This window comes from Mytilus trossulus, chromosome 1 (genome assembly GCF_036588685.1).
Source record: "Mytilus trossulus isolate FHL-02 chromosome 1, PNRI_Mtr1.1.1.hap1, whole genome shotgun sequence".
Taxonomy (NCBI): Eukaryota; Metazoa; Mollusca; class Bivalvia; order Mytilida; family Mytilidae; genus Mytilus; species Mytilus trossulus.
In genome coordinates this window covers 6,986,577-6,999,442 of record NC_086373.1, presented here as the reverse complement: position 1 = coordinate 6,999,442, position 12,866 = coordinate 6,986,577, and the positions used below count along the sequence as shown (strand labels likewise).

Below are 12,866 nucleotides of genomic sequence, written 5' to 3'. Positions count from 1 at the left end.
ATTTGAGACCAAAATCGGCCCTTACTTGACCTACTCCTTTTTACTTTATAAATGATAAATTATTTAAAAAATTAATTTTTAAACTGCAAATTTAAAAAAAAATTAGTGCTTCATATATATGTTTTGGTATTTTGCAAGATACATGTATATCCTATTGCTTAGAGTACATTTTTGTTGCTGCTTTTTATTACTTTGTCATGCTGCATGCCTTGTTTTATTTCACGGTTATTGCATATGTTTTTATATTCGGTGAAAAGCTCATTAGAGCTTATGTTTTTATTGTTTGTCAATATGCCTAATCCAAATAAAGTTTTACTTACTTACTTACTTACTTACTTACTTACTTACTTACTTACTTACTTACTTACTTACTTACTTACTTACTTACTTACTTACTTACTTACTTACTTACTTACTTACTTACTTACTTATTGTCCATATAGAGCAGAAAAAAAGCATTATTAATTTTAATAACAGTGCAGCGTGTCATTAGTTTATCAAACTTTATCTTAATTTTGTTTATTAAAAAGATAAATAGACACTGCACAAAACGGGACGGCCACAACAAATGGAAGTTTTTAACGACCTTGACTGGCTATACAGCCTTGCACGGTCGGTGGCGCGGCCACGGGACGAAGGTGCTTGTTTTATACAGTTTGCCTGTTTTTGTCGCTAGATGGCACTTGCACAAAATGGCGGGTTGCGAACGACGCTTTGGCTTTTTACAAATTATTATTTTGTATTTGGTACATGCAGCAACCTCGTCGAGTAAGTTTATTCAGTGTAGACTACATAAAACTTCGAAGATACACTCAATTCAGATTTTTTAACAACATTGTCATTTTCATATAACCACATTACATTATTATAGTCGACAGAAAATACTAAAAAAAATAGTACATTTTACTATCCTACCGTGGTCTTAAATCGTTCATCCACTCTTTAATAGTATTCTCAGACTCAATGCAAATCACATAGATTTTTCCTTGGCAGAGTCGGACACCACTCTACCAGACTCTTAATTTCAGACTCTATAAATTCATAAGGGCCTGCTACGATTCGCCCAACTCGGGGTTAGTTTACTTGACTGACGACCCAACCCTGGAGTTGGACGTTTTGAACCTACGTGAGATAAGTCGACATCAACCCTGGGTGAGAGCAGGTTTTATTCCAGTTTCAAGATGGCGTCTAATAGTTGTGTAGCGAGGTTGCTTCCCCTTAGTACAGGTAGAACATATATAGCCAGTTTTAATCAACTGAGCTAGGGAATCAATTCTTTGTCTCAGTGGGTAAACGCACTGACTGTCACCCAGACGACCGGGGTTAGAATCCCGGTGGTGACGGTATGAATTTGTAGAGTAGATACATGCTCTCCGTTACATTTGGCGCCTAACAAAAAAATCCACGATGGTTATCTGGAGTATAGCCAGGGTTTGTGTTGTTAAGAGTAAAGAGTCATATATGAAGATATGATGACTCTTGTGGTGGAGGAATAGTGTAGCGGGGTTGCTTCCCCTTAGTACAGGTAGAACATATATAGCCAGTTTTAATCAACTGAGCTAGGGAATCAATTCTTTGGCTCAGTGGGTTAACGCACTGACTGTCACCCAGACGACCAGGGTTCGAATCCCGGTTGTGACGGTATGAATTTGTAGAGTAGATAAGTGCTCTCCGGTTACAGTTGCAACAAAGAAAAGTGATACATAATACATGCATACAGCCTAAGTAAGGGGCTTACAAGGGGAATTAATTTCACCTAGTATTTTGGATTCAACAAATATTTTTCACTGGCATATCAACTGTCTGTGATGATTATAAATTGAACAGAATTAATTATTTTTTCCTCAGAACTATTTTTTTTTCCTCACAATTTTGTTCCCAAACAAACCATTTTCAAAAGCATACATGATCTGATCTGAACAGGATTTTTCTTTCTGAAACATAATGTTTGGTTCATTTTTTTTTTTTGCGTAGAAACAAGTTTTATTCTTCCCAATGACAGAGTTTTGACTTTGATTCAGAGGTTGTGCATAAGCGTACATCATTGATATTTTGACTCGAGTCAATTACAAGTTAGACAAATCGAAGAAGGCTAAGGTGTAAATTTTATTTGCCAAACTAGCTATGTTTTAGGGGGTAGTGGAAGTTTGCCTTTGGTGCTGCATTTTTCTCACTTTTTTGAAGATCCATTGATAGCTTTGTGCTGCTTTTTGTCCTTTGGCAGGGTTGTGGTCTCTTTGACAATTTCATAATACCATTTCCATTCTCAATTTTATAAATCGTTAGTCCAAATAATTGTGACATCATGAAAGGCTAATTTAATAGGCATATTTAATTTACACTTGTATGCAAGTTTGCCCACCACTAACTAAGATCACACATGTTACCTTAAAACTTTAACATCACAAATAAATAGGTTATTTAGAGACAACTTCAGATTATGTACCATTTATGAGCATTATGAAACTATATTTCTGGTGTCTGCGTCCGTCCTTCCTTTTGTTTGTCAACAGGTACAATGTATGTTCCGCTTCAGCTTAAAGTTTTTGGTCAAGGTAGTTTTGATAAAGTAAAAGTCCAATCAACTTGAAACTTAGTATACATGTTCCCTATGATATGATCTTTCTAATTTTAATGCCAAATAAGAGTTTATAGTGTGAGTGGGGCATCCATGTATTAAGGACACATTCTGTTTTTAAATCATCTGCATTTTGATACATTTTTAAAGTGTATGTTGCTTTTTTTTTTATATTTTAGCAGACCTTTCACCAAAGTTCAAGGATTTTTTACCAAATGTTCTGGATAGACATATAAAGGTGTCAAGACATTTACCAGTGTGTGTTATATACAGAAAACCAGGTAAGATTGTTAACTTACTGTTTTATGCAAATAAAAGAAGGTACATTTGAGGTTAAAGTATCTATGAGAAGACTGTGACCAATTCACATGAAACCGAAACTATTTTTTTTTGCATATTGACATTATACAAGAATTACCATAAGCAATTTGGTGCATGGAATAATTGTACTGTGTACTTTTAGTTACTACTTTACTGAGAGATTTTATCTGACCTTGACTACATTTTCATTGATCTTTAGAAATGATAAGTTTATTGTGATACCTGTAGTACAGTGTATCACCTTTATCTTTTTTTAAGACTTTTAACATACATGTAACATCCATGTTCAATAAAGCAGGCAAATCATTTCAGCTTATGAACTCTTGTTTCAATACAACATGATGATGATGTATATTCCAGCCATGATTCCTTAAAGTTAGTTCAGTAGTTCAGAAGAGGCAAGGTCTGTGCTGGTACAATATATATCTTCACACTAGATAAGTGATAAGGCCAAAAAATATTATAACAACAACTCTTTTTTCTAACACATCAAAACGTTTTAAAAATCTGTTTGATTGCCCTTACGAGGCTGATACATGTAAAAGATACAAATGTAGTCTACTTTTGATTGATTCTGATTTACAATGAGTTAACATTTAATTTATTAAACAGGTGAAGGTTCACCATTAGAGGATGTAGTTCATGAGTTATGGAGAGGTGATAAACAGAATTTTACTTCTTGGGAATTTGGTTCATATTCCTTTGGCAAGGTAAGATTAAGATTTAACTTTATGGTCAACAAACACTGTTACAATTAAAATTGGAACACAGCATATATACATATCACTTTTAAAAAGTAAATAAGTAAGAAAGAAATTTGTTTATTGTGTCAGTAGAAGGAAACCACAAATTTAAATATTCAACGAAATATTATTAATTTAATTTCTTTGTCAAGACCAAAGGATGAAACCAAGAAACTGAATTACTCTAGTATAAAAAGCATTTTTTCATTCACCAATGTTATACCAACAAAATAAATGAATCCACTGTACCTTCTATTACATTTTTATACCCCACCTACGATAGTAGAGGGGCATTATGTTTTCTGGTCTGTTCATTCGTCCGTCCTTCTGTCCCCCTTCAGGTTAAAGTTTTTGGTCAAGGTAGTTTTTGATGAAGTTGAAGTCCAATTGACTTCAAACTTGGTACGCATGTTCCTTATGATATGATCTTTCTAATTTCAATGCCAAATTGGAGATTTTACCAGAATTTCACGGTCCACTAAACATAGAAAATAATAGTGCGAATGGGGCATACATATACTGAGGACACATTCTTGTTGTGAATATTTCAAAGACAATGCCATGACATCACTATTTTGTGAAATAAAGAATGTGTCAAAGAGACAACAAAGAGCAGACGACAGTGAAAGGCCACCAATATGTTTGTGTACTCATTATTCATATGTTATTGCTGACAGAATTGTGACATAATAAATGTTTTGTAGTCAAATTCAGATTGTTTTCCCTATTTATTGCAGAACACCAAACTTCACTATAGGAATCCATCTGTTCCATTATTGAGATGTTTCCTAGGACTTACATCTCACTTTGATTATACAGATGAACCAAGTAAAGACAAGGTCAACCATTGGTTACATGGTTTGGTAAGTTTTATAAACCAGAAGGCATATAACATGTTTAAAGTATTAAAACATTTCTGTCTGTCCTCAACATGTCTTACAATAACTCAAAAAAACACTTTTACCAATTTGCAAGCAACTTTGGTGAATTTGTTTATATCTATTGGTGTGAGTTCCTTTTCTGATGCTTCTCAATTTTAGAACTTACATTTCTGAGTTAAAGGATTTTATTTATTAAAAAAAAGTGATTTTCCAGTTGAGACAATAAATAAAAAGTGCTTTGAGTAGTTTTCATGAAACTTTTACTTTGGTTTTGGTGACTGTTTAAAAAACTTACATGTACCTTCAAGGTTTTTTTTATAAATTTCTGATGTGACCTTGAGAAGTTATTGAACTATATTTTTGAAAAAGCAATAAATCACTTAAATGTATGATCATGTAATAATGGCCATGCTGTTTATTAAAGTCAGGTTGAATATTTTTAGCAGTAGACATTACGTTTAACACCTCTGATGCATATCAATCTCTGATCGATTGAAGTGGAACAATTTGTTTATAGAATAATTCATTGTAGGCCAGAACATTAGAAGACCAGTTACAAGATGCAACTGAAACCTTGGTGGACAAAACTGCAGACAATTACAAATTTACTGTAGTAGCTTTTCCTGATCTTGCTAGGCACTCAGAGATTGAAGAAATGGCTTTTCAGGTTCAAATATAGCTATATATATCATTAAAGACACTTTGTTTTATTAGGAAACTAATAAGACATAAATTGTTAAGGTTTAAGGAAACATGTATCAAGCAAAGACATTACATTGAAATTAGCAAAATGTAATTTGTATCTTAAATTAATGCACAGTATTGTTGCCAAAGCCTAATTCTAACCTGATAATTAACAATGTATTGTCTGGTTATATTAATCTTATATGTGCTTAGAATAGAGGCCAAATTATTAGATTATAAAAAATATATGTTTTTCTATTTCAGGTTACATCAGAGAACTTGAACTGTAAAGCCTATATAAGTCATGTGCATTCTATAGATAACAGGTAAGGGAGATGACTTGAACTGTATAGCCTATATAAGTCATATGCATTCTTTAGATAACAGGTAAGGGAGATAACTTGAACTGTAAAGCCTATATAAGTCATATGCATTCTTTAGATAACAGGTAAGGGAGATAACTTGAACTGTAAAGCCTTTAAAAGTCATATGCCTTCTTTAGATAACAGGTAAGGGAGATAACTTGAACTGTAAAGCCTATATAAGTCATATGCATTCTTTAGATAACAGGTAAGGGAGATAACTTGAACTTTAAAGCTTATATAAGTCATATGCATTCAATAGATGACAGGTAAGGGAGATAACTTGAACTGTAAAGCCTATATAAGTCATATGCATTCTTTAGATAACAGGTAAGGGAGATTATTTGAACTGTAAAGCTTATATAAGTCATATGGGTGCTATAAACAGTTTCGTACTAAAAACTAGGGGTATTTCCCCAGTGAGATTTACATACTGATGGAATTCCCTGCTATTTATATACCACTAAATGAAAAAGTTGATTGTTTTTTATGTTCAATGTGAAAAACATATATTGAAGTTCAATTAAAATGCCACTTTTGTCAAGATTTAAAAAAAAAAAAATGTTTTTGTGACTTCCTACTATATGGGAGGCAACTCCATAAACAGCTGATTTTCACCTGTTGCAAAAAGCACTTTGATTTGTCAGGTAAGATAGCTCCTTTCGGAGCAGGCGAACGTAGGCTGAAACTACATTTTCTTAAATCAGCCGGACAAGCTCTTCGAAATGCATATTATAAGAAATCTCAAATATATGCACAGGTTACTGATCCATGTGTCCAAAGGTGGTCTGTTTTTAAGGTTTTTTAGGGGGAAAATGCCTAATTTCTAGCTGATAACTTGTACCAATTTGCATGTTTAAACAAGAGATGTTGGATTTTTTTTTATTTATTCAGACAGTTCATAGAATTATCTTTCCATTGATGTATAGATATCTATATAACTATGAATATCTGACTTCTGCATGATGGGTCCACTATTACATGCCCTGTTACAGAATGACGTCACGTAAAAAACTGTTGATTGCATCCTATGCATTCTTTAGATAACAGGTAAGGGAGACAACTTGAACTGCAAAGCCTATATAAGTCAAATGCATTCAATCGATAACAGGTAAGGGAGAGCACAATTATGGAACTTTTAGTAGATTTTAAAGTTTTTAATTTGATCTGAGCTACATACAGACAAAATTCCACTATGGAAATTTGTTCTTCTCTGGACATTTTTCTATAGACATGGGACAATATTTTGTTTTAAATATGAATGTAAAGGAATGAACATGAAGAAATTTATGTCCAAGTAAACAATATCTTCTGTAAGATATGAAACAAAGTGTATTTACAGTCATCTGTGTTAACCATAGACTACATTGAATTTATAATATTAATGAGTAATTTGTCATTAAAGTAACCCAAATGTAACAGGACAAACTTATTTGGTTTTTTTTTCTTTTTCAGAAAAATAAGATTGAAGTATAATGTGAATGAAGTTCCATCCATTATGATTATATACAGGAAAGGTAAGTTAATCACATGACCAGATGATAAATAAAATAATATAATGCCATTTTTCATTGGATGATGTAAAACCTCAATTTCACAGCAGACAGTAGAAGACATTGCCAAAAGTGCTGACCAATCACAGTCAAATGTTATATTTAAAATGTTTTGTTTAGAGCATTTTACAAGTACTGCATTAGAATATGAATAGTCAATTAAATATCCAGAAACATTTAAATATGAGAATTAGGAAAGTCTGAATTTCATGAATCTTGATTGGACTAGGTGTGACACCAAGTTAGTCAATAGACAACTTTGAGTTCGATGCATTTCCGTCAAAAACTCTGGTTTTATACATCATTCATGCGTTTAGTGGTATTGTCACTTCCGTTCCAATGTTGAGCGAGTGGTTGGAAAATTATAATACTATTTTGCACGATTTATTCGGCAAACTAAATTCTCATAATTGACAATCGAGCACTGTTGTCATTAGGGAATTGTGATTAAGTACTTACAAAACAAAAATTATTTCTGGTTTATCCTGCACAACGACGATCACTAAGACGCTTGATGAATGTTAACAGTGCAGGGATACAGGTGATCCCCACTATCTGGTAAATGACGTCACTAAAGCGCGCCTAATTGACAAGTTTTTTCCAGTGACGGATGAACTCGGAAGTGGTCTATTACTTTACATCCATGCAACCAATATAACTGATTATAGGCATCAATGGCGAAATAGTTCTACCTTTCCATAGGTTACTGAGATTTAACCAAAACTAATAAAATAAAAATTGACTGTTTTATGATCGCTGTAATTCTGTAATGAAACATCAAACAATATATAAATGAATCGGCATTTTATAAATAGAGAAAAAAGGGTAAACCTGTTTTTTATAAAGGGAGATCAAAGCGATCTCTTATTACAATTGTTAAAGCATGTTATTTTTATTTAATAACAAAACTACTATTGGGATTTGTTACAATTTTTTTCCGCTTAATAATGAATTGACTGAAAAGAATATAACACCTCTTGAGCTTACATATACATTTCATATTTCAGACACCACCAAAACAGTACATCACTTCAGTAAACAGCAGATGACAGTTTTGTCAATAGATATATTTATTAAGTCCAGATCATTACCAGTTCCACATTATAGTTTGGTATGTTATTATCCCCACCTTTTTTCCTGTGATGTTTATGATAATAATCTCTGTTTGTCAGCCTGCCCATGCCTACAAAATACATCAATTATATAGGTTTCATACTTGTTAAGATTATTTGTGTCATATTCTCTTAACTTTGCTTATAGTCTGTTTGATTTGATAATATTTACTAGAGTTATGGAACTTTGAACATGTTTATGCCCTACCTACGATAGTAGAGGGGCATTATGTTTTCTGGTCTGTGTGTCCGTCTGTCCCTTCGTTTGTCCATCTGTTCGTCCGTCTCTCCCACTTTAGGTTAAAGTTTTTGGTCAAGGTAGTTTTTGATGAAGTTGAAGTCCAATCAACTTCAAACTTAGTACACATATTCCATATGATATGATCTTTCTAATTTTTAAACCAAATTAAACTTTTTACCCCTATTTCACAGTCCACTGAACATAGAAAATGAAAGTGCATGTTTTAGGTTAAAGTTTTTGGTCACGGTAGTTTTTGATGAAGTTGAAGTCCAACCAACTTGAAACTTAGTACACATGTTCCTTAGGATATCATCTTTCTAATTCTAATGCCTAATTCTATTTTTTATCCAATTTTATGGTCCATTGAACATAGAAAATGATAGTGCAAGTGGGGCATCCGTGTACTTTGGACACATTCTTGTTTAGCATTGTAACAACACCTTGTAAATGCAACTCCTTTGGACAGAAGGATATCATACCTGATAGGATTTTTTGCCATTAAACATAGTTGGGCAGAGTATAACTACATTTTAATTCAACTATGTCCCTTTATGGTAGTTTTGAGACAAAAACACTGTGTGAACACAACTCCTCTGTGACAGTTAAATAGAAAGCTCTCATATTGGGTAGGATTGTTTGCCATCCGTTGTACTTCACCATTCTAAACAGCCATTTGAAGTAACAGAACTTTGACCTTTTTTTGAGTATTTGACCATACATGTAACACCTTTTAAAAATAACTCCTCTGAGACTATTTGACAGAAAGCTACACATTTAACTAGTGTGTAGCAATCTTCCCATACCAGATGGATAACTATCATTTGTTTAATCCTATTTAAATCTTCACTGGTTGTTTTGTTAACTTTAACAGATTGATTTAGTTTCACACTGGGCTTCCAAAATTTTTCTGAGCCAGCCGGACATTTTATATCTGATCCGAATTTTAATCCCCAAGACTAAGTCACAAAGGGCAATTATGGTAATCAGATGGCCATCCCAATGAATGACATAAATTTAGATTAAAAACGATATTGAAATTTACTTTGATATGAATTTGATGTTCTGACAATCTGTTAAAATTGGCATTGCATCATTCAAAGTGTGCACATCAGTGTGTTCATATCTGCATGAGACTCTTTATTTGTTCAAATTGACGTTGTCTAGAACTTTATTTTCATTTTTAAAGTCACATTTTTCAAAACCGGATGTTGACTTGACAATGGTAAAACATGGACCATAAACGGATACGTAAAATCCGTGTACGTTTCATAGCACGACTGAGCGAAGAAGCTCTTTCCACGTTATTTCTTTAACAAAATACTTGAAATGAACGTTAGGTACTGGTTTCAATAATAGTTTTAGAATTTTGAAGAAATGTAGGATGCATAATTGAATTTCCCACCTGTGCACATGCGCAAACGTGTTCGTTCATACAACGTAGTTCTGACGATTTTTTCATGTAAAACTTTTTAAATGTTTCAACAAATCAAGTTTATAAATGTATTTATTATAAATTTGATCTTTTGGACTAAACCAATTAGATACAAACCGCTGAAATGTACGAATGTAATTGTGAATGGACCGATTAATTTATACGATGTCCGGTACTGAAATAAGTTTACCTGTCACCTGAACAGGTATAGTTTTCAGCTGTCCAACAACTAATTAGCCTTGATTAAAATTAGAAAGTATTGAAGTAAGGGTTGTTTTGATAGTAATTAATCAACATGTCACTTTTATGACCGGAAATGTATGACTGTTAAAGGCAAAATGTTGGGTCAAAAAGATCGTGAATTATATTAAAATGACCGAAAAAGCCTTGAAAACTAAAAAGTATATGACCGTTTCATGCTTTTCCCAGCCGGTCTTTTACCGGACATTATACAAATGACCGGAATATATGACCGTTTTGGAAGCCCTGGTTTCACATTAAGTTCTGTCTTGGAATGATTCTTATTCGCTTTCTATTTTTTGACAAATTACTTTTCTGTCTAACTGATATAGATATAGAAATAATATTAATGTATGCATTCTGTTATTTTTTTTACTGTTGAATATGTAAAATGTGTGACTTATCTAATTTGTTTATATTTAAAAAATCAGGACAAACATAATATTTTAAAGTCTTTGTATTGCAGGCTATGTTTGAAAGAGACGTTATAAAAAGCAGTGTGAGAGTTTATACTCCTAAGATACTAACGTTTTATGCATATTGGAGTCCAGGAATATATGGTTATTTATCAGCTTTAAACAGGACATTAGATGAATTCTGTCACCTTGATGTACAGGTCCATTTTGGTCTGGTTGATATAACTGATGATACAGCAGATTCAAGAAAAAGTAGGAATTTTGATTAAAAAGTTTGTTTACTTGTTTAAATGAAGTAAAACACACGTTTGTTGTATGACTATCTTGTTTAGGTCAATAAAAAAATACAGCAGACTTAATATTCAACCTTTTAAAATCCAAGATCCGCGGTGAAAATACTCCTTTTGAAAGATTAAGCATTTATTGTCTCCCTTTGTTTATTATTAGTTACTTTTTTCTCATCACTTAGAGTTTGGTGTTTTCATTCTTTAATTTTAACAAACATCTTTTCTGAAATTACTGGGCCAAATTTATCTAAACCTTTCCATAATAATCATTGGGCTGTCTTGTTTAAAATGTGTCTGATGACCTGGCCTTCCATTTAACAACATGGTTAAATATAGAAGATGTGGGTTGAGTATTGTCTTGAAGTCTGTTATGATAAGAGAAAATCTAGCCAAAATGGTGAGGAATGTTCAGAATGATAAGAAATACATCATACATGATGTCCATTCACATTAAAACTGTCAGAAGTTATAGGAGTTATTGCCATTATTAAAACTGAAATAGATAGACATAAACCTTGGATAGAAAAAAAATTAGCAAGGAAAGATATTCAAATATGGCATCAAAATCCTAAGTTTATCTGTTATTGGAGTTATTGCTCTTTAATGATAATGTTTATCAGCCTTTTATGTTTTTGCCTTCATCTGGAAATTATGATAGATAGATGGAAACTTTAAATATAAATGACCAGCATGATCAGATCTACAAACACATTAAAATGACTGAATTTTCAGTTAATTGATAGGGTAACTCCCCTTTAATAATGATTTTACCTAAAAAGTGAACACTGTTGAATATGCAAATGAGCAACACCGCCTTATAGAGCCTTTAGTTTTATTTTGGTAGAAATGTAATTTTTGTGGGTTTTTTTTCTAGTTGTAAACAGATGGATCAGTTCAAGAATAGCTCAGCAGCTACCATTTACCCTAATATATTATAAAGGTAAGGGCATTGTCTAGTGATTTTTAACCTTGGCGATGTTTATTTTATTTTTGTCATTTTTTTGAATTTTGGATAATAATTTATTTATTTAAGAATCAGTAAAATTTTGACATCTTTAAAAAAGCCTGATGCACAAGGCAAAAGTATGATGTTAATAGTTTTAGTGTTGCAAAATCTACGGTAAAGTTTCAAAGATTCAGATTAGCTAAAAAAATGTCATCTGTTTCAATTGTTCTGATTATGATGTGAATATTATAAACAAAACAAAAACTGATGATAATTTTGTAAAATTGAGAATGGAAATGGGGAATGTGTCAAAGAGACAACAACCCGACCATAGAAAAAACACAACAGCAGAAGGTCAACAACAGGTCTTCAATGTAGCGAGAAATTCCCGCACCGAAAGCGTCCTTGAGCTGGCCCTTTTTTCCAAGCCCTACAATTATAATTTGAAACATCAGATTTTCAGTCATATAACAGGATATTGTATTGTATTGTAGACAGCAATAATACAATCCAACAGAGATTATTGACAGAAGACAGACCTACACCAATGTCTGTATACAACTGGTTATCAACGTATAAAGAGGTTGCTGAGACAATACGCTTACCTCTTATTTATCAACCCTATGGTGTGGAAGATCCTAATATGGTAATAAGTTTTCTCCATGAAGTCTTTAGTGAATTTAAATTGATATTGAGACATTATTTTAGTAGTTATGTTAGTCAATAAGAAAACAACCTATGTTATATAAAGGACAGATTATCCCTCCTTATCCTGCATGCTTGTTTAGTTTAGTACATGTATAACAAAGGAATAATATCATATATTACATTATATAACATAAATACATAACACATAATAATGCCTTTAGAAAATAAAAAAAAATGTAGTTGGAACTAGAAAATGTAAGTTAGGACAGACAAAAAATATAAAATACCATAAGTAACTGACAATAAGGCAAATTTTCCTGAAACAAATGTAGACAATAAATGATGCAGCATTAAAAAAAAATCAAATCTTTAACTTTATAAACAATTATTGTTGTCACCTTGGATAAATCAGATAATTTGTC

General features: G+C 32.4%; 1 protein-coding gene across 5 annotated transcripts in view; it reads left to right on the top strand.

Moving 5' to 3' along the window:
• Window positions 1-597: 597 nt before the first annotated feature.
• The window catches only part of LOC134713675 (uncharacterized), a 29,892-nt gene continuing 17,623 nt past the window's right edge, over window positions 598-12,866 (top strand). For 3 of the 5 annotated variants that reach the window (XM_063574982.1, XM_063574974.1, XM_063574967.1), the window contains exons 1-11: window positions 669-768; window positions 2,758-2,859; window positions 3,512-3,609; window positions 4,380-4,505; window positions 5,056-5,190; window positions 5,472-5,533; window positions 7,025-7,086; window positions 8,130-8,233; window positions 10,614-10,815; window positions 11,725-11,790; window positions 12,291-12,442. In XM_063574982.1, the coding sequence (XP_063431052.1) occupies window positions 693-768; window positions 2,758-2,859; window positions 3,512-3,609; window positions 4,380-4,505; window positions 5,056-5,190; window positions 5,472-5,533; window positions 7,025-7,086; window positions 8,130-8,233; window positions 10,614-10,815; window positions 11,725-11,790; window positions 12,291-12,442 (1,185 nt within the window). In that variant the 5' untranslated portion in view covers window positions 669-692. Of the gene's footprint in view, window positions 769-2,757; window positions 2,860-3,511; window positions 3,610-4,379; window positions 4,506-5,055; window positions 5,191-5,471; window positions 5,534-5,560; window positions 5,900-7,024; window positions 7,087-8,129; window positions 8,234-10,613; window positions 10,816-11,724; window positions 11,791-12,290; window positions 12,443-12,866 lie in introns of those variants that run through there. The other 2 variants (XM_063574990.1, XM_063574997.1) reach the window with 2 other exon arrangements.